The 26883-nt window shown below is 40.5% G+C and overlaps 1 protein-coding gene across 4 annotated transcripts in view; it reads right to left on the bottom strand.

Moving 5' to 3' along the window:
* Nucleotides 1-26883, bottom strand: part of ARHGEF28 (Rho guanine nucleotide exchange factor 28) — a 3217901-nt gene that overhangs the window by 669167 nt on the left and 2521851 nt on the right. For all 4 annotated transcript variants that reach the window (XM_044063941.1, XM_044063943.1, XM_044063942.1 and 1 more), the window contains 2 exons: nt 20318-20447; nt 5656-5779 (listed from right to left, as the gene is read on the bottom strand). In XM_044063941.1, the coding sequence (XP_043919876.1) occupies nt 5656-5779; nt 20318-20447 (254 nt within the window). The remainder of the gene's footprint in view (nt 1-5655; nt 5780-20317; nt 20448-26883) is intronic.

The following is a 26883-nucleotide window of genomic DNA, read 5'->3' as shown; positions in this document are numbered from 1 at the left end:
AACCTAAACACCTGGGATGAAAGAAAACAAAAAATTGCTCATATCTGCGAATGGTCTTAGTCTTATACAAATAATATCTGAGCTGCCTATGCAAATCCAAGTTATGAAGAACCTTCTCACTGGCAGAGTGCAGCAGACTGCGGAGAAGGAAAAAGGAAGGTAAATTAATTGATTAATAGACAACATATTAACCACCTTAGGCATAAAAGAAGGATTACTATAGACACCTTGTCCCTGTGAAAAACCCAAAAAAGAGGAACAGCTATAAGAGCCTGAAGCTCAGATACTCTCTTAGATGAAGTAAGGGTCAAAAGAAAAGTCTTCCTAGTACAATGTTGTTAGGAATCTGATGCTGCAGGTTCAAAAGGAGCCTAAGTCAATTTTTCAAGAATAAAACTGAGATCTCAAGAAGGCAGAATAGGCTTGCTGGAAGGCCTGATATGAAGAACATCCTTAAGAAATTGCTTGACCTCAAACCTAGAGGCTAAAGGAGAAGTCAAAGGCACACAAGCAGAAATAAGCTTAGAGGAGAGCTTTAACTGATAAATATGCTAACCCAGTACAGAGCAATTCACACAAATAAGAAAAAAACAGTAAAGGGATTCTCATTACAAGAGAAGCACCAGACAGAAAATCTCTCCCACTTGGACAAATATGATTTTATGGTAGTGGGTTTCCTGGCCTCCTACAGAACATGAAGCAAGTTCTCAAAAAGCAGGCACCTAAAAGGGATCAAAACCCTATCACCCATGATGTCAGTTGAAGAGTGGACAAGAAAGGATGAATAAGAGACCACTTATCTTGTGTGAGAAGATCCACCCCGTGAGGTAACTTGTGATGACTGCCCCTGGCTAAGTGAAAAAAAAGGGGGACCAATGCTCTCTGGGCCAAAATGGAGTCTTGCTTAATCTTGTGCAGGACCCTTGGAATTAGGAGAAGGGGAGGGAAGTCATACAGAACCATGCCATTCCAAGGAAAAGACAGGACATCTACCTTCCAAGCCAGAGGACTTGGGAAGGTGGAACAGAATAAAGGAAGCTATTTGTTCAGAGGGGAGGCAAAAAGATCTACTTGCGGACTACCCCACCAATGGACAAGGTCCACAAACACATCTCTGTAAAGAATCCATTCGTGACACTGTGTGCTGGACCTTCTCAAATAGTCTGCCACTATATTCTGCTCTGAGAGGATGTAGACAGCCTGAAGAGTCACTCCATACTGGATAGCTAAGTCACAGACCTGAAGAGCAAGCCTGCAGAGAAGGTAGGACCAGGCCCCATCTTAGTTACTGACATACCACATCACTGTGTTACTGTCTGTGAAAAATATGAGAGGCCATGGAAGAAAGAGAGAAGGAAAAGCCAGAAGAGCTAAAAGGAGAGCTCTTACCTTCTTGATGTTCATGTAATCTGACCGCTGATGGGGAGGCTAGAGATCCTGGATGCTGACAGAACCAAAGGAATCTTCCCACCCCATGACTGAAGCATCTGAAATCAGTTCTTGAGATGGGACTGGAGGTTGAAAAGGAAATCCTGTGTTGAGAGAAAGCTGATGAATCCACCACTGAAGCTTGGGTTTGAGGCAAGGAATGGAACTATGAATCCAGTGGATGACAGTACTGAAGCCACACTGACTTGAGGTACCATTGGAGTTTTCTCATATGGAGCCTGGCTAGAGGCAGGATAGGAATGGTGGAGCTATGAATCCTAGAAACCTGAGAAAATTCCTGGCTGTGACTGAAGCTACAAGAAGAAGGGATTGGAAAAAGGCACTCTGAGGGAGGTCCTTGGGTGGAGACAGGGATGCCAGCATCGAAATAGGCTGGATCCTGCAACTGAGAAAAACATTATCTTGAGAAGCAATTAGGACTGATTTACAGTAAACTCCAGGCTTGTATTTATTTATTTATTTAACATTTGCTTACTGGGAAAGTCCGACTGGAACAGAGCCCATTTTCAGCAGAGGCCCAGTGAGAAATTCTCCAGAGATGTGGGAGGAAACTGAAGCACCAAGAAGAAACCCACATGAATGCAGGGAGGACATGTAGATTCCATACAGATTCCACACAGAAGGCACCCCCAGCACAGAATCGAACCAGAGAAACTCTTGTTGTGAAACAACGCTGACTACTGCACCACTGTGCCAACTTTGTAATAGGCAAACAGTAAACTGAAAGTCCTGAAGCACAACATCGGGGGACGAAGCCTGGATAAGCAGGTAAGGAAAGATCTGAACCCTGTAATCCTGCAAAAGGTAATGGCAGGAATGAGGTATTTGGTGAATAGCCTTGGGGCAGTAGAGAGGCCAAAGGGCAAAGCAGAGAACTGAAAATGCGAGGAAGAAACAGAGAAACACAAAAACTTCCTGAAAAGGGATTGGATGGGGATGTGAAGGTAGGCATCTTTAGGTCCAGAGATACCAGTACAGCCTAGGGGAAATGAAGAGGGAACAAAGATTGAATGGTCAACATCCAAAAGGAAGGGACCTTCAGAAAGGTACTGAGCTGGGAAAGATCCATAATGGGTCTCCAGGTGCCTTCCTTCCGGGGGGGGGGGGGGCAGAAACATCCCAGAATAAAAGCCCTTCCCTTCCTGGGTAGGGGGCACAATCTGAATGGTGCCCTGAGCCAGAACAGCATAAAGCACCTCTGGAAAGAAATGAAGCTATCTCTGTCTAAGTTGTGGGATACCCAGAAATGGGTAAAGGATTTCCATAGCATGAAATATCCCTGGTGGATGACGGATGAAACCCAAGAGTCTTGAGTGACCATTAACCAACAGGGATATAATAGGGAAAGATGAAGGGACAATGGAACCTGGCTAAGGGAAAGCGGAAGCAAGCTATCATATGAAATCTGGTTTGTCCTGAAAAGGAGGCTTCTGAGAAGTAGGAATCTGAGTAGACTTAGCTGGAGCCTACAGCCCTTTTTACCTTTGAGTGGAGGGCAAGATTGTCTGTGAAGAAAAGCATATTTGGAGGGTTAGTACCTCTGGAAATGGGGAAAGGAAGAAACAAATATATGTTGCAATTCCTGAAAGGCCTTGCCATTGTCCTGGAGGGACTTTAAAAGTTCAGCAACAACAGAGCCAAAAAGGTTTTTGTTATCAAGAAGAGCATCCAACAATTTACCTTTAAAGTCAACAGGTAAAGCCTGAAGACAAAACCAAGAGTAACGACTTAGAACAGAACCAAATGCAACAGTCCTAGAAAAAGCATTAGCTGTATCATAAATACACTTAATAGAGTGTCAAGCAACTTGTCAGCTGCAGACCAATAAGGAAAAGGCTGAGGCCTTCCCTTCAGAATCAAGAAGATTATAAATTACTTGAGAAGCTTGAGAAAGAAAGGCTAAAACATACCTAGTCATATGATTCTGGTAATTGATAGCTCTAAAAGCTAGGGTGGCAGCAATATAAACCTTTCTGACTAGACATTTCATGGCTCTACTGTCTTTGTCTCAAGGAAGTAATTTAGCAGAAAAGAAAAGTTTAGAAGGTTTGTTGGAAGAGACAGACACTACAGAAAGATCAGCAGAAGGACATTTACACAGACATTTACAATCATCTGGCACCATATAAAATATGTCTGGTCTCTTAGGAGCTAGAGGCTGAGAATCAGTGGTAACAGTGGCTGCTGAACAGGGTTAGAGGGCAGCCAGGACTGAAGGAACAGCAGAGGTTTTGTGAGAGTACATCTGGCGGCATTCATAAAACCTCTGCTGAATAACAGAAACCTTAGAACAATCTCACTTGAAATATTCCATCATACAAGAAATAGTATAACCAAAAGAGAGTCCTGTACTAATAGAAACCTCTTCCTCAGACCCATAATCCAAGACTCTTCTCCAGAATCCAATTCCTCATCTAAGGACTCTTGCTCCCTGGGCCTCTTAAGAGGAGTAGATAGGAGATGCAGACACACAGACTTCTCGCGGAGGCTTCAAGGCCATCAAAGTATTAAACAACAAATGTGCAAAATCCTGCCATTCATATTGGGGATCATTAACAGCAGGGGAAATATGCTTGTTTTTTTGATTTTTATTTTGAGATATTCCTGCACGAAAAACATTAGCAGGTTCAGATCCCTGCCGATACTCTATCACTATAGTAGGAATCTCCTCCTGAACTAGAATCTGTGGAATCCCTCTCAGTCCCTCATATATAATCAGCCAAGATTCCCTCTCAACATCTGGATGTTTGCAAAGCCTCTGAGAATTTGCCAGAACTCAGATCCATGTCGGCCTCCAACAGGGTCACAGAAGAGGAATACAAAGCAATGACTGGATGATCTTACAGGCTTTCACAAGCCTTGACAGAGACATTCAGAGGAGGCTGGACAGCAGCTGTATCAGACCTGAGTTTTTTGGCCTTTCTCTTGGCAAGCAGCTCACCCTTAGGACATGACCACAGCATCTTGCACCAAAAACATTAGACACTGTTTTCTAGTTAAATAGACAAGGAGGAAGAATGATGACTACGTAGGATCTTAGGGACACATGCTTGGCAGATAGAACACTGAATATGGTTATAAGAAGCACCCAAACAGAAGAGGCATGGCTCATGCCGATCCTTATGAGGAATCTGTCTCCCACGTTTACATTTTCCCTTTCTGGATGACTTGTAAACTCACAAAAACAAAAATAGAAGAAGATAAGAAGAAACTCCAATGTGGCACTTATCTGAAACACAACTCTGTAACCAGCACAGAAGAACAGTGTTCAAACCGATGTTCGGTGATGGCGTTCAGACTGACGGCAAAGAAGTTCTGAGGTATGTACATCCATACATCACCTTTATGCCCTAAGCCTTGTGCAGGGAGCATATGTGTGATGTACAACATCTATAAATTCTAAAGGTTTTGGTATACTGGCTGGACGTTGGGCTATCCTTGGCAGGAGATCCCTTACATCATAAATACTGCAACAGTGATATGGAAGGATATCTATAGTGATTGCTTGAAAACAACATGTGTGAGTCCAGTGTGTCTAATGAAAGAAGCAATGTTTGATAAAATTTCAAGGCTTTTTTTTCTGTTGAGGTTTGTGAGGAGTTCCATAGTTTTTACCTATGTGTTAATATAACTGACTCCCATGGCTGTTGTTCCCCTGGCATAAAAGTAAATACCTACTGCTACAGCCCTCCAAAGGAAAACATAATTCAACCAAATGGGGGAAAAACATACGCAAACTGGACATTTTTGCCCATTTAAACTACTACCCCATAAAACAGTGGGCTTGTTATATGTTGTGATACCACTTATGGGACCACACTAAATTTTACAGTCAGTTATTCAAGTTTTGGACCGTACAGGTCCTTCCTTGAATGCTTATTACAAAGAAAATAATGCATGCAGTTTGAAAATTCAGTCAGCTGTACAGGAAAACCTGTTGGTTTAATCAAGGTATCAAACCACCTTTGCGTTCCACTGTTTTTGCCAGTGGAAAAGTACAGTCTTTTTACTTATTCATTTTGCTTACTAACTTTAATCAATGGCCACATTTTCTTAAATTTCTTAAAACGGTTAACTTAGTCAGAGACATAATACATATGCATGACATTGTTTCTGGTTAAAATTAGCACATTTATTCCCCTACAATACTTGTGTAAATATAACATCTCACAAATGTTGCAATAAAATATAACTTAGTTCACTCACTGACACATTGCAGAACATCTTTTCCTGCAGCATTTCTGTTGCACACAATGCATGTTCCTGAAGATGATCCTAGTAAAAGGTGATGTCCATTAACTATTTTTTCTTTGCCATCTTTAGACTTTGCCTAGAAGAATGTAAAAACACAGTTTTACAAAAATGTTAAGTGATAGTTTTCATAGCAGATGTAGAGTACACACATATATAAAAATGCACACGGACTCTAGGCATAGTTTAAAAAAGAAGTGCCTCATTAAACATTGCTTATTGATCATGAAGTGCATGTGTTTGCTTGCTAAGGATCAAAAGTGTGTGTGTGTGCATGTGGGCATGTGAGCGTGTGTGTGTAGCCCTAGATATTGCGTCTACAATACCACACATTTGTTCGCATATCTGCCTACCTGAAAAACAGTTTGCACAAAGCTAGCCAATTAAGTCTTCACAATATTTTCTTCTACTCTCCCAATAGGCTAATTTAATTTTTTGAGATATTTTTCCTGATACTTAATCATGTATGCTTGACATTTCCGTGCAGGAAAAGCTACAGTTATTTGTGTGTAGCTCTTTTCCCAAAGTGGTCTAAAAATCCTCCTTTCTCAATCACTGCAAAGACTACTGAGGTTTGAAACCAGCTTGGAGCCCATTGTAGTATCTAGGGACAAAACAGCTGGATCTGCTGGGGAAGTTTCTTGTACAAAAGTTTATATGGATCCTGGTCTTTGTAAAACCATTCAGGTCTCCTGGGGTGGGGGGAGCAGGAGTCTGCTTCCAGATATACTGCCTTGAAAGCATATGACAGTGCCTCAGTGACTGGAGGACAAACCATGAGTTTGGGAGGTCCAGACCTAGAAGGTCAAAGTATCTGTTTTGAGAATCTGAGGCATCTTTTGTTTCTTATCTGAAGGGGTCTTTCAGTAATGACAGTGTTTTCCTCAGTTTAATTTTTCCAAATCTTTTGGGTTTCCATTACCATGACAGGAATGGATCCCATTCCTAAATCAGGATACAATTAAAATTCATGAAATTAGTATTGTTTCATTCTTTGATGTTAGCCAAAAGTGTTCTTTGCAACATCCACAATGTGCCCAAACCTGACTCCTTGTGCAATTCATATAGAGTTATATGCATTGGTAGCCTATCTATGATTGTAAATTATTTTTAATTAGGCCTGTTGCTCCTACTGCTACTGCTGGAACCTGCCTGGGTATCCTTCTTCCACACTGCTCTAATTTCTGCCTGCAAATACTGGTATTTTATGACTCTTGTGTCTCTCTGTACAGGAGACACTGTAATCACTGGGTCTAACAATTTCAGTGATAAATGATACGTTTGTCTTTTTTTCCTTGACTACTTTATCTGTTTTTCTCACATCTGTTATTTGAACTGCTGGTAATAATTGATCCTATGGGATATAAACTTCATAATTTTCTATTAATGCTTTGTGGTTCTTGTTTCCAGTGCTTCTCAATTCGTTAAATATTGTAGTGTTTGCAGAATCCCTAAGACAACAGTCTTGCCAAATCATTGTGCCTTTCAGTACACAGGACCCCTGCCATGAGTGTATCATACCCAGCAACAGTTTGGAAAACTGTTTCCAGTTCTTTTTAAAGAACATACATTTGTCTGTTTTTCTTTCATGTTCAATGGACTTTGTAAACCAATGCGTATGCAGTCCACCATCCTGGCTCACCATTATTAACCTTTCATATTTTGGGTTCAATTCACCTCTCCTTAACCATTCCTGTGTCAAATCCTGATTGACATGAGGTTTTTCCTGGAGATCTCTGTACTTAAAACAATATTTATTCCTTTTCCACATTTCTTTTGCTTTCATCTGACCCTCCTTCTTGTATTCTTTCTTTTGTTTTTTGGCACATTGAGTTGCTGTTTGATTTTTGTCTACTTCTGGTTTGATTTCCATTCCATGTTGATGCTGATATGCTTTGGCTAAACTAAACAGAAAAGTCATCTTAGACTTCTCCTTATGTTTTACAACTTTCACTGTGTTTGCATCTGCTGAGGTCATTAGATATGTATGCAGCCCCATGACTGCGCATCTATATATGTAATTAATTTCAAGGAGGTCCATACCTCCTTCAGAATTAGAAATACATAATCTTGGTATACACTGATTTTTATATTATAATTTGATATACATAAAGCATTTAAGCATTTTTCTTATTTTCCTGTTGAACTCTTCCAATGCCTTTTTAGGGCCAAACACCCCAAAACTGTACGGCAAGACAGGAGGACAAAACTGGTTTATAGCTTGGACTTTATTCACAGATGTCAAGGCAATTTTCAGTATTAGTTTTAGTTTTCCAAAGTATTCCTTACTGACTTCTGTTTATTAATGTTTTACTGCTGATCCTTTATCAATTCCCAGATATTTATACACTGTCTCCTGCTCTAGTTCTTTTCTCTCATACTGATATCCCAGATTGAGATTTTCTTGGTGCTTCATCTTTCCTGCTTTAAACACTGCTTTTGCACATTTATCAAGACCAAATGACATTTGATTTACATTCATTTACCCGAATTGCACTTGTTTGAGTGATCTCATAATTGCAATGATTCAGCGAAAATTCAAAATGCCAAATTCCAGTATACCCAAAATAAATCCTGAATTTGAAACTCTCTACCACTCTGGACCTAGAAAGAAGCATTAACATGGGTTGAGAAGGGGGCGAGATTTATCAGTCGGACATATTGGTATTTGGCATTTTCAACATTCATATTTCACACTTTGTGCAAAGTGTATCCGACCAAGTGCAATTTGGGTAAATGAATATAAACCATGACATTCTTATATCATTTGAGAAAGTTTTAACCCCTTACAATTGTGTTTCAACTCCTCTTCTGATAAACTACACAGTTTTAACTCGTCTAAAAAAGAAGATGAAAAGTCTTTTTATCGCGGTGTTTTCTTGGAGCCAAATTGCAACCATGACCTAAGCCAGGTAAAAAGCTTAATGGGTTAAGGGAAGATAAAAAAGCAGCAATGACAAAGAATCACCATGGAATATAACCCATTGAATTTTTACCCCTGGTATAATAATCTGCCCTTTGTCATGGCTGAGCTGCAAAGTGGTTTGCCAATGTTTCATAGTTGTTGTAATGTAATGGATCAATGTAGTGTTATCATATACATCTGTAAGCATTCCTTTATCTATGAATGTGGGACTCTGTCAAATGCTATTTTTATAATCTAGCCATCCCATACTTAGATTCTACCCCTTTTTACAGTTCTCTTTTTACTTAGCAACACATTACTTTTTCTTCGGTAAGACTTTCTTTTGTCCTATTAACATGATTGATTTTTTTTTTCCTAAACGACTACAGACTCTGTAAGCATCAATTCCAGTATATGGTTTGTTTGTGTATCACTGCAAAGCACGTTATTGCTCTATAGTTTTTAGGATGACTTGTAGGATCACTCTTAAGGAGGAGCATCATTTTTCTCGTTGTTGTTAACCAGGTTGGGGTCAGTTCAGGATGTGCATATAAATAATTTTTACTCAGGCCTAAATCATTGTGTAAAGATGCTAATACTTTAGCCAAAAATTAGATACTGCATCTGGGCCTGGGGCTTTCTAATGAGCAGCTTTTCTTAATTTTATTTCAGTTTGTATGGTCTTACTTGATATAATTTCATATCCTCTACGTTATAACTCCTTACGGTTTCTTTTAAATTTTCTGTCCATTCAGCATCTTTATTATGTTCCACTGGGTCTTCATAAATATTTCCCCAGAATGTGTCGACTACTACTTTTTTGGTGGTGTTTCGACTCATTTTGCTTTGTTTCTAAGTGCTGTACAAAACTTTTTTGGGTTATCAATTTATTGCAAAATTTACTACTTTTCCTTTATATTTACGTAAACATCTATTAATTCTTTCTGCCTGTGTTGATAATTTTAGTTTATTTGCAATATTGTATGGTAGATCCTGGTTTGTTTTGATACTAGGCATTGCTTTACCATGTATATCTTTTTAAGCATTTCTGAAGATCTCTTCACTCTTCTATATTCATCAGGTAGTGATCCTTCTTGTCTTAATTGCTTTATAATTTTCTTTATTTGATGCTTCCATGATGGTATTTTGTTTCTTCACTTCCTTTCCCTTAAACCTCTGTATTTTTGTAGCACGACTTTATCTGTTATTAATTTGGCTGCACAGTAATATATTCTACTTATATCTGTTATATCACAAAAATTTCTCTTAACAATCCTAATTACTGTATTAATTTATGTTACAAAACTTCTAACATTTTTGGTCTGATTTACTTTCTGTATTCTCTTTCCTTCATCAATCTTAATATGTCTCTCTTTATTAAATCAAGCAGCTATTCCCTTAGACCATTTACTTCTACACTGAGAGCACCTTCTTTGCTGTCCATTTCCTGTGAGCATTGTGCAGAAAGTTCCAGAACATCTTCCTGTGGTATGTCCTCTTCAGATGCACCCTGCTTCATCTGCTACTTCTTCGTATAGGAATTCGCTGGCCCATTACTTAGCAATACTGCCTGTGAGAGAGTTGCCCTTTTTACTGCTCCCTCCTTTGCTGTGCAACATCAACTGAACTTTTGTACCAGCCTTCTACAGAAGGACCCATAGCATCACCATGTGGCATTCTGCTTCACCTGTTTCTTCTTAATCTGGAAACTCCAGATTAAGAAATCCATTATACTATGGTATTACATGTGATTTTCTGTACTAAATCCTTCACTTCACAAATAATCCATATTATTGTATTAAAGAATGCAAAAGTACAGTTTTGTACCTACCATAAATGTAGATGTTCGAGGATCCACATTGCTGCAGTCCTAACTATTGGGTAGTCCGCTGTCCAGTCGGCCCGAATACCAAAGTATATGGCTGACGTCGGTCAGGGCGCATTAGACTGACGTCAGTACGTCAGGGTACTAATGCGCATGACCGACGTCATATCCTCAGTCTTTTCTTGCCCCAGATGTCAGAAGACCCTAAAAAGACAAGGCCCAATATACCTGCACCAAAAATATGTACAATATATACAAAATTATCAGCATATAACCTCACCTACACAACCACCCCTAAACACAGAGGGAAGGAGGGAGGTAAATTGGACTGCAGCAATGTGGATCCTCGAACATCTACATTTATGGTAGGTACAAAACTGTACTATGTTCTTCATTCCACATTGCTGCAGTCCTAACTATTGGGTAGAATCCCAAAGCAGAGGTAAGGGAGGCTGGCAAATCATAAAGAAGCAGGAGCTGACAACATGCCTTGCAAAATAGCTGTGGCAAAACCAGCCCTAGACTTAGAGTAGAGAGGAAGGTGATAATGCTTAGAGAAAGTATGCACTGAACTCCAAGTAGCTGCCTCCAAAATATCCTTAGTTGCCACCCCTTAGAAATGCTGTTGAAGTGGCAGTAGCCCTAGTGGAATGAGGCCTAATCCCAGCTGGAATCTCCTTGCCATGATGGGAATAACAAAATGCAATGCAAAACCCAATCCACCTAGAAATAGTTTGTTTTGCCACAGGCTTGCCCTGCGAACTCAAAGCAAAAGAAACAAACAACTGCTGAGACTGCCTAAAATCCTTAGTCCTGCTCAAATAATAACGCAATTGCCTGTGTACATCTAAAGTGTGCAAAATCTTTTCCCCTTTATTTTGGGGATCTGCATAAAAAGTAGGCAAATGAATAGTTTGGTTTAAAGCCACACTAGAAACCACCTTAGGCATAAAGGAAGGATTAGTACGTAATGATACCCTATCCTTATGGAAAATCAAAAAGGGCTCTACTGCCATAAGGGCCTGCAACTCAGACACCCTTCTTGCAGAAGTAATAGCCAACAGAAAAGCAGTCTTCCATGACAAGTATTTCAATTCAGCAGTAGCCGCAGGCTCAAAAGGTTGTAGAGTAAGTTTTTCCAACACAAAATTGAGATCCCAAGCAGGAGTAGGAGCTCTACGTGGGGTCTTATATTCTTTGCCCCTCTAAGAAACTGCTTGAACAAAGGATGCGAAAACAATGGTGGGTCACAATCATAGTGAGCTGAAATTGCTGCAGCATGAATCTTAATGGAAGAGAAGGACAAACCTTTGTCCAATAACTCAGTAAGATATTGAAGAGCCACACTCAAATTAGGCTCAGAAATCTCCAAATTCTTTGCTGTACTCCAAAATAAAAATCTCTTCCATTTTTCTGCGTACACTTTCCTGGTACTAGGTCTTCTAGCTTCCATAATCACATTTAAAACTTGTTGAGGAAGTTGAGACCTGCTGTGTTTCAACCCAGAATATGCCAGGCTGTTAGATGAAGAGAGTGAAGCTTGACATTGAGCAGATGACCGTCCTTCTGAGATAACAGATGTGGAATCAAAGGTAAAGGCCATGGAGGCTTCCTTACCAGACTCCTTAGTAGTGGGTACCAGTGTTGCCGAGGCCAATCTGGAGCTATTAAAATCATCCTTGGCTTGTCTTGTCTGACCTTTAAGAGCACCTTTGGAAGAAGAGGCAGAGGTGGAAAGGCATACACATGAAGATTTTTCCAACTGAAAGACAGAGCATCCACTTTCCAAGCTGTGTGATGAAACCCCTTTGTGCAAAACTTTGGCAGCTGGTGGTTTAGTGGAGAAGCGAACAGATCTATGTCTGGAGTTCCCCATGACACTGTCAATTTCTGAAATACATGAAGATACAGTTTCCATTCGTGGGGATCCATGATTTGTCTGCTTAACACATCTGCTAAGGAGTTCTGTGCTCCCGGCAGAAACCTTGCCTGAAGAGTTAGTTGCAAGCTGAGCGCAGTCTCCCATAAAATCATTGCTTGCCTGCATAGAGGATAAGAATGTGTTCCTCCTTGTTTGTTGATGTACCACATGACAGTTGTGTTGTCTGTTAGAATCAACACCTGCCCTGGAAGAAGTAACTCCTTGAAAGCCATTAATGCAAACTGGACTGCTAACATCTCCTTCATGTTGATATGTAGATGCTGTAGTCTGGCAGGCCACTTGTCTTGTATCAACTTTCCATTTAGATGAGCTCCCCAAGCAATGTCCGAGGCATCTGTCGTTAAAATCTGACTCGCCTCTGGCCGGGTCACAGAGAGTCCCTTGTTTAGGTGACATTCCTGAGCCCACCACAAAAATTCTTTTTGAAGGCAAGGTATTATTTGAATGACAGTGTCCAGATCCTGGCAGTGCTGTGTCCATACATTTTTGAGATACCATTGCAGCTTCCTCATATGCAATTTGGCATTGGGAAGCACCAGAATACAAGATGCCATGAACCCTAATGCTTGAAGGACTGTCCTTGCAGTCAGCACGGACTGATGAGATAGTTGATGGAAGTAAAGGGATAGACTCTTTTGTTTGTCCGGGGTTAAAAAGGCCATCTGGGCTGCTGTATTCAGTCTCACACCCAGAAAGCACATGTCTTGAGAGGGTACTAGACTGGACTTTATTTCGTTCACAGAATACCCTAGGCATCTTAGCACTGCTATAACATATTCCAGATGCTGTAGAAGGTCTTCCTTTTCTTGAGCCAGAATCAGGCAGTCGTCCAAGTAAGGACAGATTTGAATTCCTTTTAGCCTGAAGTAAGCTATCACTGGAGCCAGAACCTTTGTGAATACTCTGGGCGCAGTAGATAAGCCAAACGGCAATGCAGAGAACTGATAATGAGAATTTCCAGCTCGAAAACGCAGATACTTCCTGCAACTTAGTCTTATAGGCACATGAAGGTAAGCTTCCTTGAGATCTAAAGTTACCATCCAGTGATCTTTGCCCAGCAGAGGTAAAAGCTGTTGTAACGTCAACATCTTGAACTTGGGAATGTCCAGATAAGTGTTGAGGATAGATAAATCCAAAATTGGTCTCCACGTGTTCCCCTTCTTTGGTACTAGGAACAGGCGAGAATAAAATCCTAGGCCCCTTTCTGATACAGGGACTGGCTGAATGGCCCCTATTTGGAGTAACAGAGAAATTTGCTTGTGAGCCTCTTTCCTTTGTGGAGGAGGAACGTCTGGCATGCCTTTGAAAGGGGCAATGTATGGAAATAAAACCTGTAACCGTGGTGAATGATATCCAACACCCATCTGTCTTGAGTAATTAAATCCCAATTTTCTTTGAAAAGAGACAGTCTTCCTCCCAAAGGAGCTGCCAGACGAGAATCTACTGGCAGCTGAAAAGGCAGGTCATTGGGTCTGTTTACGAAAGGACTGACCCCTGCCCTCACCAGAAGTCTGAGCAGGTGAACTCCCTGTTCTAGGCCTAAAAGAACCTTGAGCTCTGCCCCTACCACGTCTAGACCTACCCCTAGACTGGGAATCATAAGCAGGATATGTCCATCCCTTAGTAGGCCAATTTCTACTAAACTTTGGTGGCTGCACCTGCAAAAAATCTTTAACAGTTTGCATAGACTTAGCTTTGTCCTCCATTTTCTTTAAAACTGCTTCCACAGGCGAACCAAACAACACATCAGACTGTAAAGGAGCATCCAAAATCCTTGTCTTAACATGCTCAGCTAAATTCTGATCCCTCAACCAGGCATGCCTGCGAAGAACAGAACTAGTGGCAGCCACCCTCGAGGAGGCCTGTACAGCATCAAAACCACATTGCAAAGAATGCTTACCCACTTGTTCAGACACATGAACTAAATCCAGCAACTCTTTACACTCAATACCTTCCGCCAAAGCATCCACCTTAGATTTCAATTGTGAAAGGAGATAATTTTGATATTTTAGCATGTGAAACTGACAATTCAACGCCCTCATGGCTAAAGTGGAAGAAGTATACACTTTCTTTCCCCATCTATCCAAAGCCCTTGCCTCTTTATCAGTGGGAACAGGGTTTTTAACAACAGAGGCCTTAACACCTTTAGGTCCCTGAGAAACAGTTTCGGGTCTGCCCTAGGACTCTTAAAAGATACTTATGAGCTTCAGGCACCCTATAGTACCTATCAGGTTTAACAGGAGCAGGAGGCAAAGAATCAGGGTTCAGGGAAGCCTCTGCAAAACATCTTCCACCACGTTCAACACAGAAGGTTTAGCTAAGAGCCTATGCTGGTGTAAAAACAAGAATTCCCTAAGCCTTTTCCTGGAATCAGAGTAATCTTGGCCTTCCCATTTAAAGTGCTCCCTCATGGAATGCAGAGTCTCTGAAAATGAGAAATCCTCAGGAGGAGAAGCTGTAGGAGTGGAATCATCCACATCAGAATCAGAATAAGGAGGATACTCCTGCAAGTCTTCCGTGAAGACTCAGAAGCCTCTGAACACTGTTCAAAACTCTCAAACTCTGGTTCCACCCTAGGCCTCTTATCAGGAGGGGGCATGGAACCTCTAATCATAGTAATCAAATCTTCTGCCATTTTAAGCATATGTTTCTTAGGCACAGAACCTGAAGTGCTAGGAGAAGCCCCCTGAAGCTAAACTTGGCCTACCTCTCAAAGAAGTTTTGGAAACAGAAGGAGAGGCTCTAACTACCTTGGGAAGAGAGGGAAGAACAGTTACCTGAGAAGCCCCTCAGCCTGGCCTACCTCCTGAGAGGGCACATCCTGTAACAGTAAAGTCTCTGCCTGAGACTCCAAAGAAACTCCTGGCAAAACCTCTGGCTCCACCGAGCCTTCTAAAGAACCGACGTCCGGGACTGCGGTTCACCAACCCTAGGCTTCGCTGTTTTGTCCTTGCGCTTTCTGGATGTAGCGGGCGTCGGAGCATCCGACGGCATTTTATAATTACAACGCTTCCCAAACACTAACCTGGCACAGTCTAACCATCTCTTAATAGTGCGTTTGTTAAATCTAGCACAAGAGCGGCATCCAACAACGTCGTGCTCAGGCCCTAAACAAGGTATACACAAGGTATGGTAATCCCTATGAGGTATCTGTTTCCCACAAGAAATACAGTTATTCACTTTTTCTGACATCCGGTTAAATACTGAGGCAAGAAAAACCAAAATGTTCCCAACGGGTACTTAGCCAACTTTGATTCGGTCTGAAACTCCGACTTCAGAAAATTTCAGAACGCCAACCTGCACTCGCAAAACTGCTTCTGCATCGGACCATGCGGCAAAAAAGACTGAGGATATGACGTCGGTCATGCGCATTAGTACCCTGACGTACTGACGTCAGTCTAATGCGCCCTGACCGACGTCAGCCATATACTTTGGTATTCGGGCCGACTGGACAGCGGACTACCCAATAGTTAGGACTGCAGCAATGTGGAATGAAGAACATCTTTCATCTGAGGCTTTTGACAGTTTTCCTTGTGCAAGCATGTTTCTTTCTACTGATTTATATCTTAACCTTTCTGAATATCAGAAAAATCTGGGCTTCTTGCATAACAGCAGCTATATATAATTTCTTCCTCCCACCTTCATCTTTATCGCTCTTTACTGGCCTATCAGTTTTTGTGAATTTTGTGGACTATTACTTCCGTCTACATCACCCCCCTGTGCCTGGCCTAAGCCCATTGTATGAATGTTTCCATGTCTTGAGGATTTTCCAAGGCCATTTTGTCCAGTCCTTGAACATTGCATATGCCATAATTGGACTTTTTTGGGGGACTTGTGCACCTAATTGACTTTTTATTTTTTTTAAGATTTCCCCAAAAGAGATGTCTTCTGATGGGGTAGAACATCAAGAACAGCTTGTCATAATGTGTGTCATAACTTGGAAGGATGATAATTAGGAACTTAGAATCAATGCTAGGCAAGCAATCACAGAGACCATAAGATTCCTATCCATATACACCTTTACAGTGACACACTTAAACATTCTTGCCTCCCATTACAAGCACTTAATACTGCTTATCAGAAAATCCAATAAGCAGTTAAAAGGACAAAGGTACCTGCAGCGTCAACAACAAAGTGTAAAAATATCCAAAGAAATACGCCGGGTACCACCACAGCTCTTCAAATTCATGATCCTTTATTGAAACAACTGTTCAGATCAGTAAGTGCTTTCGGGCTACTTCAAAATCCTTCATCAGACTTAATAACATTTCTTTTCACTTAAAAATAGGAGGAGGCGCCAAAAAAGATTTTTCATTCAATTAATTCATATATCAAAATTCACCACTAGATGGTAGCATTTATCTAAAATTTCAATTCTTGTGGTATATTAATATATATAAATGTGTTTAAAAGTGTCTGTATATATATATATATATATATATATATATATATATATATATATATATATATATAAAAAAAAAATATATATATATATATATATATATATATATATATATATATATGTGACACACATAGCACTTGCATTTCATATATTGAATTTAGATATATGAATTAATTGAATGAAAAAAAATTTTGGCGCCTTTTTCTATATTTAAATGAGCTGCCAGAGTTTTAAAAGTTCATGTGCAGATATCCCTGAGGGCCATTTTTTTACTACAGACTGTCTCTCAAGTGATTGTGGCAAGAATGCTACCATCCCCTGTCATGGCATTGCTGAAGACATTTGATTCTAATGCCATGGCTCTAACATCTGACAACAATAACATCTGACAACTGTTCAGATCAGTAAGTGCTTTCGGGCTATTTCAAAATGCTTCATCAGACTTAATTAATAACATTTGTTTTCACTTAAAAATAGAAGGAGGCGCCAAAAAAAGATTCAATTAATTCATATATCAAAATTCACCACTAGATGGTAGCATTTATCTAAAATTTCAATTCTTGTGGTATATTAATATATATAAATGTGTTTAAAAGTGTCTATATATATATATATATATATATATATATATATATATATGTGTGTATATATATATATATATATATATATATATATATATATATATATATATATATAAAAAATACATATATATATATATATATATATATATATATATATATATAAATGCAAATATGAATAAAAATATAAATATAAAAAAATATATATGTGACACACATAGCACTTGCATTTCATATACTGAATTTAGATATATGAATTAATTGAATGAAAAATATTTTTTGGCGCCTTTTTCTATATTTAAATGAGCTGCCATAGTTTTAAAAGTTCATGTGCAGATATCCCTGAGGGCCAATTTTTTACTACAGACTTTCTCTCAAGTGATTGTGGCAAGAATGCTACCATCCCCTGTCATGACATTGCTGAAGACATTTGATTCTAATGCCATGGCTCTAACATCTGACAACAATAATCATGGTCTTTTGTCTAGGAGGATGCATAAATGGTTGAAGAAATGTCAGCCAGCTCAGCGGCAAGAGCATATGTCTCAGAACTACCAGGCAACTTGTCTAGGGGCTGCACAAGTGCCTCTATGGTACCAATGTCCTTAGACTAAGGCTAGCCAGATGGAATACACAAAACTTTGCTGGTCTCCCATATATCCTTTTCATGGTAGGGCCACTTCTCAGTTTCTTACTATATCTTTTCTTGGAATATTAACTGGGAAAGGCTGCTGTGATTCTGCAGACACCCAAGTCTATCCAGGCAAGCAAAACAGCTATCTCTTGTCTTCTTAACATTTTCTTGTTGAATCTGTTATAAAACTCCCAAGAAGACATGTCATACTTAAGTCCCGGACAATAAGGTCTCTCGTTAGGAAAGTCTTTATGATGGATCTTGCACTTGCATGCACAAAGGACAAGTCTACTGGGACAGACCTACAATATGACGCCAACAGACTTCAGAACAACTGCCCCAGTACTCAGTATATCAATAAGATGAAAGGCAAAAGGAACGATAGTATGGGGTACTTACCTGCCCAGTCTGGAAAGTTTGAAAGGCAAACACCTGACACTGGACTGATGACCACATGGCATATGTGACTTATGTGTTTTCACTGCATCAACAAACAGGTGAATGAGAACACACTGGCATCCCTTGGAAAGCAGAGTCAGTGTTCTGGCTTGGTTGAATTCTGTGAAGTTCTCAAAATCTGGCCAGATATCAGGCCTCTACTGCCATAGAGACCACAAAAGTGAGTACTGCAACAGTGCCTAGAGTTCTAGTTATGGTAGGGCACCCGGCTGGAAGAAGTTAGTGGGCACTTCAGTGTAGTTCTCAATCCGTTGCTGCATTAGTGTTGCCTGCAGCAGTAAAAGCATTTAAGCAGCCATGAGCAGTAAGTGGGAAACTGGCTGTTTAAATGACAACACCATTTAATGTGCGTGTTTTATGAACTGTAGCAAAGAAGTTCCTTGCTACAGTTTAGAAAATCTCCTGGTTTTGCTATTTCACATAACATTTATGTGTTTCAGATATAAAATAACTGTTTTATGTAACTATTAAAGAAAACTTTGGAAATATTTTTGGCCTAAAATCTCAGGGCATTTGCAGTTTTTACATTTTTTTTTCTCAGGACACAACTGCCCAAACAGGGACTGTCCCTCACAAAGAGGGACGGGTGGTAACCCTAATAGGAAATTTGTGGTGGTCCTTGCCACTCAGTGTGCATTACCTCTGCACAGACCAAACAGCAGAGACAGCCCCGAGGAAGCTACCAGATAGTCATTATCTCCTTCCCTGCACATCTGCAGTGACACATGTCCTTATCAAACAAGTCCCTACAGGCAATGCGTTTACGTGGTTGGATCTACAGAATCAGGAAGAAATGCTCACGATCAAGAGCAAAACAGAGGAAAAGGAGCACCTGTCCACCATTACTAAAGGACCTTTGGCAACAAGGATTGAAAAATAGGTATAGAGAAGCAACATACAAGTTAAACACAAATCTCTGCCAACATAAAGGACATTTTCTGGCTCAGTGACTGATAGAGCTTGAGAGTATGCTGGTTCCTCTCACCAGAACTGAGTCACTAGTAACATACCAGCTCACACTTACCATTACTGTACCTGATACAGATGTGGCAGGCTTGTTCACTGCTGAGCCGCACCAGAAAATATATTCAGCTTTTATTAACTTTTAGTGTACTTTAACAGTTTTTTTACATTTCTATAAATGTTAGGTAATTAAATCCACTGATTAAAATAGGGTTGGGAGGGTGGCCTAATGGTTAAGGTGTTTGCCTTACAAACACAAGGTGCAGGGTTTAAGTCTCACTAGGGATAATTGGCTAAGCTTAAAATGGCTCCTAAGGGCAGTTAACTTAGTACTAACCTATGAACCTACGAACCTATATAACACTTAAGAAAATTAAAGCTAATGTCATTTACATGAAAGTGGTAATGATCACTAGAATCAGTTTATGTGTGAATTCTGGATGGGAAGTTGTTCAAAATTTAAAGAAATCCCCCAAAATTAAATTTAAGATTCTTGTTTGTCGAAGTTGGGTGGCAGCTAGAGAGGTCTCTGAAAGACAAAGAGAGCTGTTCGGCTACAGGGCTTTTTAATTCTCCCCAATGTAAATTAGTAGTCAGGTCAGTTTACTGGCTAAGCCATGATTTCACTTGATTTCTGGGTAACAGAATTCAATGCAAACAATATTCCAGAAATACAACTAGACTAAAATAAGAGATAAATGTATGGACAAATGTAAATTTAGATTAAGATATTCTAAAAGTTTTCTGTTAAGGCTGCTGTATACTTAACTCCAAATTTGATATAAAATATGAAAGAAAGCTAATGCTTTTCTACATAGCAATATTACATGCATTTAGGGAAAAACATGAATAAGATGTAAAGTTGGAATGTCTGTGTGTTAGAGCTTGTCTTTTGTCTATTTTTGGTACCTTCGATTTGTTTCTTTGGCTTGTCATTCTGTTCTTGATGAAACTGAAAGTGCGACTAACTTTATACTTTTCAGACTCAGATGCTTTTGAGGTATTGATGTGTTTGTCCCACTCTTCTTCTTCTTCAATCCTGTGAGGAAGGTAATAGCTGTTAATTACCTCAACAAATTATTTTAGTAAATGTCAGAAGGTTGTGACAGACATAAGTAACGTTATACTCACTTGTTTGTTGAGTCACATTTAAAAACATAATAAAATTTGAACATAAACTGCATAGCTGAAAATTGTATAAGGCTCAGTACTTTAATGACAGCCAGCATGACACCTTACCTTTTCTCCACAAATATGCACCTGTCTCTGTTTCTGTTATTTCACTGGAAACCATTCATTAGAAAAAGGGACTGTTATTAAAGCACAAGACCTGTAATTCTTTACACCACAAAGTAAAAATTCACAGCACATTCACAATTACGGACTTCCTTATTTATGCGGGGCCTGATGTACTATCACTCATAAATGCATCCAAATTATATGCACAGTCCCCCTTGCTGTTTAGAAATCAACTACAAAAGTCAAGATGAAGAAGAAGATAAAAAAGGGATGCAGACAGATGAAGAATGAAACAAGAGGGTGAAATGGACACAAGACAGATAGTTGGATACAAAGAAAGAAAGAATGCCTTTCACCTGTACAGTATCATATGTTATAGTTGCAGCACCAATTTCTAATGGCAGGAATGTGAAAGCAAATGGTTATAACTGTAGTCTTCCTGAAGGCACGTTTAAATAGAGGAAAACATAATTTTCCTGGATTCTCTGACAGTACATCAGGCCCTACAGTTCCTGTCCAGGTGCGCTAGACTAATAGACAACTTAAGACATAATATGCATACACATTTAATGAAGAAAAACTCCCAGTGATGCATTCTGCATGGACGGTGACCAGTATCCAGTAACTGACCTCAGAAACACTGTTTTGTGTAGAAATTTAAATAGGATTAGAACAACTTAGTCGCGGTTAGTCTAACTGGATGATGTTAACAACATTGCATTAATCACAGCTTGCAGAATACGATATTTACAAAATCACAATTCAATAAACTGAAGGGTGCAGATGTGGGACTGTGCCAGAGAAATAACAAATCAAAGCAAAGTCTGTATAATGTCAAGACAAGATATAGCCAGCATAACTAGGAACCAGAACAACAAATACCAAAATGGAAAAACACAGTCCAAATGTTCCAAGCAGGTCCACACCAGTGAAATAAAAGAACAATTTCTTTATTGCCATAGTAGATTTAGCGCTTTCTTCTGCTTATACCACAAGACTGCTCAACTCCAAAAAATTAAAACTTATGTTCAGGGTATTGGACAATGTGTTTCGCTAATCCATTAGTCATTTTTTGATGTCTAATGTCCAACAAATGCTCATGAATCTGATGTCTAAAATGTCTCTGAGTTTTGCCAACATAGAATTTAGAGCAATAATTACATTGGGCCACATAAACAATACCTTGTACTGCAGTTACAATGAAAAGTGGGTTGAATCATTTTACCATTAACCATGAATATTTCCCCCTTCCTAATCTGTGAACATTGGGGATAGGACCCACAGTTAAACATCCCAAACCTTCTAAAACTAATGAAAGCATTATTAGCACTGTCACTTTCCAAAAAGCTCTTGATCAATTTACCTTTTCTAAATACTATCTTGGGCTCCGTCCCTATTCAAGTATCCCATCAGAACAGGAGAAGATACTCCAGTTCTTCCTTAAAATATTTAGAATCTCAACATGTTCATTAGAGAATGTAGTAATAAAGGCCCTGGAAAATGCTTGCTTTACACCGACCTGTTTGTCTCCTGTCACCCCAGGATTCTCCACATGTTCTCTCAAAACTGGTATATATTCCAACCCAACCCTTTTCTCAAGTACTTCAGCAAAACACATTTTGAGCCAATGAACTAGGATAACCACATGCTGTTACTTAATAATCTGCAACTTTTTTGCAAAAAAACATCATCCTCTGATATCATACGGGCTAGTCTAACATACTGGCCCTTCACTGTCCCTTTTCTTTGATGATATGGGTGACAACTGTTAAAATGTAAAAGATTGTTCGAATAGGTTGGTTTTCTGTGAATATTACTAACATACGTTCTATTAACGTAATCCTTGCCTATTTCAACATCTAAATAGTTAATATTGCTTGAGTTGTAAGTGTTGGTAAATTTTAGGAAAGTAGTGGTGTTATTACAATATTCAACAAAGTTTTTTTTTTTTTTTTAACATTTGTTGACCGGGAATGTCCGACTACGTTCCACAGAGCCTGTTTTCAGCGGAGGCCCGGGGAGAAACACTCCAGATGCATGTCTTTGGAATGTGGGAGGAAACCGGAGTACCCGGAGAAAACCCACGCGTACACAGGGAGAACATGCAAACTCCACACAGAAGGCACCCCAGCCGAGAATCGAACCGGAGAACCTCTTGCTGTGAGGCGACAACATTAACCACTGCACCACTGTGCAATATTTCATCCAAAGGCCCTTTCCATGCAATAAATATGTTGTCCAAAAAATTACAACATGTGATCCAATGGTGTTCGTAGTTGGAACCCAACAAATATCTCCTTTCCCACTCAATCATAATGATGTTAGAAAAAATGGGGGCACAGGCTGCCCCCATTGCCACTCCTCATTTTTGGTGGTAATACTGACCCTCAAAATACACAGTTGTTTTTCAAAATTGCTTTCATAAGAGTGGTTGAAACATACACCTCATTGTTTGAAAAAACACCCACTGCTACTATGTAATCTTGAAACGACTCTAAGCCTATATCGTGTGGTATAACGTTAAACAAATTCACCACATCAATAGTCAAAAAAAATTATGTCATCGTCAAATGGCAAATTTCTTATCTTAGTCAAAAAGTCCCACAACTCTTCACAGAGTTGGATGTTCTTCGTCTCACACTGCTGCAGTCATAACCTGTGGGTAGTCCGCTGTCCTCGGTCGGCCCGAATACCAAAGTGTTAGGCTGGCGTCGGTCATGGTCGCTCAGATCTGACGTCAGTACGCAGTGGTACTAAAGCGCATGACCGACGCCATATCCCCAGTCTTTCTTGCCGCATGGTCCGAAGCAGAAGCAGCGTTTGCAAGTGCCGTTCGGCGTCCTGAAATTTTCGTATTCTGAGTTTCAGACCGAAGACCAAGTTGGGCTAAGTACCCCGTTGGGGAATATTTTTGTCTTTTCTTGCCTCAGTTAAATCCGGATGTCAGAAAAAGTTAATAATTGTATTTCTTGTGGGAAACAGATACCTCATAGGGACTACCACTCTTTCTGTATTCCTTGCTTGGGGCCTGAGCACGACGTAGTCGGGTGTCGCTTTTGCGCTAGATTTAATAAGCGCACCATTAAACGTAGGTTAGATTGTGCTAGACTTGATGTTCTTCGTCTTCCCTTGCTGCAGTCCTGACAATTGGGTATAGTCCGAATACCAGAGTATAAGGCGGCAGACTGGCGTCAGTGCGTCAGGGTACTAATCGCATGACCGGCGTCATTTCAGTCTTTTGCCGCATGGTCCGATGCAGAAGCAATTTTGCGAGTGCAGGTTGGCGTTCTGAGATTTTCGAATCCGGAGTTTCAGACCGAATACAGAGTTGGCTAAGTAACCCGTTGGGAACATTTTGGTTTTCTTGCCTCAGTATTTAACCGGATGTCAGAAAAAGTGAATAACTGTATTTCTTGTGGGAAGCAGATACGCATAGGGATTATCATACATTGTGTATACCTTGTTTAGGGCCTGAGCGGCGTTGTTGGTTGCCGCTCTTGTGCTAGATTTAACAAGCGCACTATTAAGAGGAGGCTTGATTGTGCTAGGTTAGTGTTTGGAAAGCGTTGCAATTATACTATGGATGCTCCAACGCCTGCTTCATCTAAAGCGCAAGGACAAAACAGTGAAGTCTAGGGGTGAGGAAGGAGCCAGAGGTTTTGCCAGGAGTCTCTATGGAGTCTCAGGCAGATACTTTACTGTTACAGGATGTGCCCTCTCAGGAGGTAGGCCAGGCTGAGGGCTTCTCAGGTAACTGTTCTTCCCTCTCTTCCCAAGGTAGTTAGGGCCTTTCCTTCTGTTGCCAAAGCTTCTTTTAGAGGAAGGCCAAGTTCAGCTTCTGTAGGGGCTTCTCCTAGCATTTCGGCTCTGTGCCTAAGAAACATATGCTTAAAATGGCAGAAGATTTGATTACTCTGATTAGAGGTTCTATGCCCCCACCTGATAAGAGGCCTAGGGTGGAACAGGAGTTTGATAGTTTTGAACAGTGTTCACAGGCTTCAGAGTCTTCTGTGGAAGACTTGCAAGAGTTTCCTACTTATTCTGATTCTGATGTGGATGATTCCACTCCTTCAGCTTCTCCTCCTGAGGATTTTTCATTTTCAGAGACTCTTCACTCCATGAGGGAGCACTTTAAATGGGAAGGCCAAGATTACTCTGACTCCAGAAAAAGGCTTAGGGAATTCTTGTTTTTGCCCCAGCATAGGCCCTTAGCTATTCCTCCTGTGTTGAATGTGGTGGAGGATGTTTTCGCAGAGGCTTCTCTGAACCCTGATTCCTTGCCTCCTGCTCCTGTTAAGCCTGATAGGTATTATAGGGTGCCCAGCTCATAAGTATTTGTTTAAGAGTCCCAGGGCGGACCCAGAAACTGTTTCTCAGGGGCCTAAAGGTGTTAAAGCTTCTGTGGTTTAAAATCCTGTACCCTCTGATAAAGAGGCAAGGGCTTTGGATAGGTGGGGTAAGAAAGTATATACTTCTTCCACTCTAGCCATGAGGCGTTGAATTGTCAATTTCATATGCTGAAATATCAGAATTATCTCCTTTCACAATTGAAATCTAAGGTGGATGCTTTAGGTATTGAGTGTAAAGAATTGCTGGATTTGGTTCATGTGTCTGAACAAGTGGGTAACCATTCTTTGCAGTGTGCTTTTGATGCTGTTCAGGCCTCCTGGTGGCTGGCTCCTACTAGTTCTGTTCTTCGCAGACATGCATGGTTGAAGGATCAGAATTTAGCTGAGCATGTTAAGACCAGGATTTTGGATGCTCCTTTACAGTCTGATGTGTTGTTTGGACCGCCTGTGGAAGCAGTTTTAAAGAAAATGGAGGACAAAGCTAAGTCTAAGCAGACTGTTAAAGATTTTTGCAGGTGCAGCCTCCAGTTTAGTAGAAATTGGCCTGCTAAGGGGTGGACATATCCTGCTTATGGTTCCCAGTCTAGGGGTAGGTCTAGGCGTGGTAGGGGCAGGGCTCAAGGTTCGTTTAGGCCTAGATCAGACAGTTCACCTGCTCAGACTTCTGGTGAGGGCAGGGGTCAGTCCAGCAGAACCAATGACCTGCCTTTTCAGCTGCCAGTGGACTCGTCTGGCAGCTCCTTTGGGAGGAAGATTGTCTCTTTTCCAAGAAAATGGGATTTAATCACTCAAGACAGATGGGTGCTGGATATCATTCATCCAGATTTTATTTCCACACAATGCCCCTTTCAAAGGCATGCCAGATGTTCCTCCTCCACAAAGAAAAGAGGCTCACAAGCAAGTTTCTCAGTTACTCCAGATAGGGGCTATTCAGCCAGTTTATTCTCGCCTGTTCCTAGTACCAAGATGGAGACCAATTTTGGATTTATCTATCCTCAACACTTATCTGGACATTCCCAAGTTCAAGATGTTGAGGATCACTGGATGGTAACTTTGGATCTCAAGGAAGCTTACCTTCATGTGCCGTTGCAGAAAGTATTTGAACTGGAGATTTTCATTATCAGTTCTCTGCATTGCCTATTCACAAAGGTTCTGGCTCCAGTGATAGCTTACTTCAGGCTTCAAGGCATTCAAATTTATCCTTACTTGGACGACTGCCTGATTCTGGCTCAAGAAAAGGAACACCTTCTACAGCATCTGGAATATGTCATGGCAGTGCTAAGATGCCTAGGGTATTCTGTGAACGAAATAAAGTCCAGTCTAGTACCCTCTCAAGACATGTGCTTTCTGGGTGTGAGACTGAATACAGCAGGGACAAACAAAAGAGTCTGTCACTTTACTTCCATCAACTATCTCATCAGTCCGTGCTGACTGCAAGGACAGTCCTTCAAGCATTAGGGTTCATGGCATCTTGTATTCTGGTGCTTCCCAATGCCAAACTGCATATGAGGAAGCTGCAATGGTATCTCAAAATGTATGGACACAGCACTGCCAAGATTTGGACACTGTCATTCAAATAATACCTTGCCTTCAAAAGGAATTCTTGTGGGAGCTCATCTAAATGGAAAGTGGATACAAGACAAGTGGCCTGCCAGACTACAGCATCTACATATCAACATGAAGGAGATGTTGGCAGTCCAGTTTGCATTGATGGCGTTCAAGGAGTTACTTCTTCCAGGGCAGGTGTTGATTCTGACAGACAACACAACTGTCATGTGGTACATCAACAAGCAAGGGGAACACATTCTTATCCTCTATGCAGGCAAGCAATGATTTTATGGGAGACTGCGTTAAGCCTGCAACTGACTCTTCAACGGAGGTTTCTGC

This window comes from Protopterus annectens, chromosome 2.part2 (genome assembly GCF_019279795.1).
Source record: "Protopterus annectens isolate FY-2018-M chromosome 2.part2, PAN1.0, whole genome shotgun sequence".
Lineage (NCBI taxonomy): Eukaryota > Metazoa > Chordata > Ceratodontiformes > Protopteridae > Protopterus > Protopterus annectens.
Note: the sequence above shows the minus strand (reverse complement) of the source record. Positions and strands in the feature narration are given on the sequence as shown.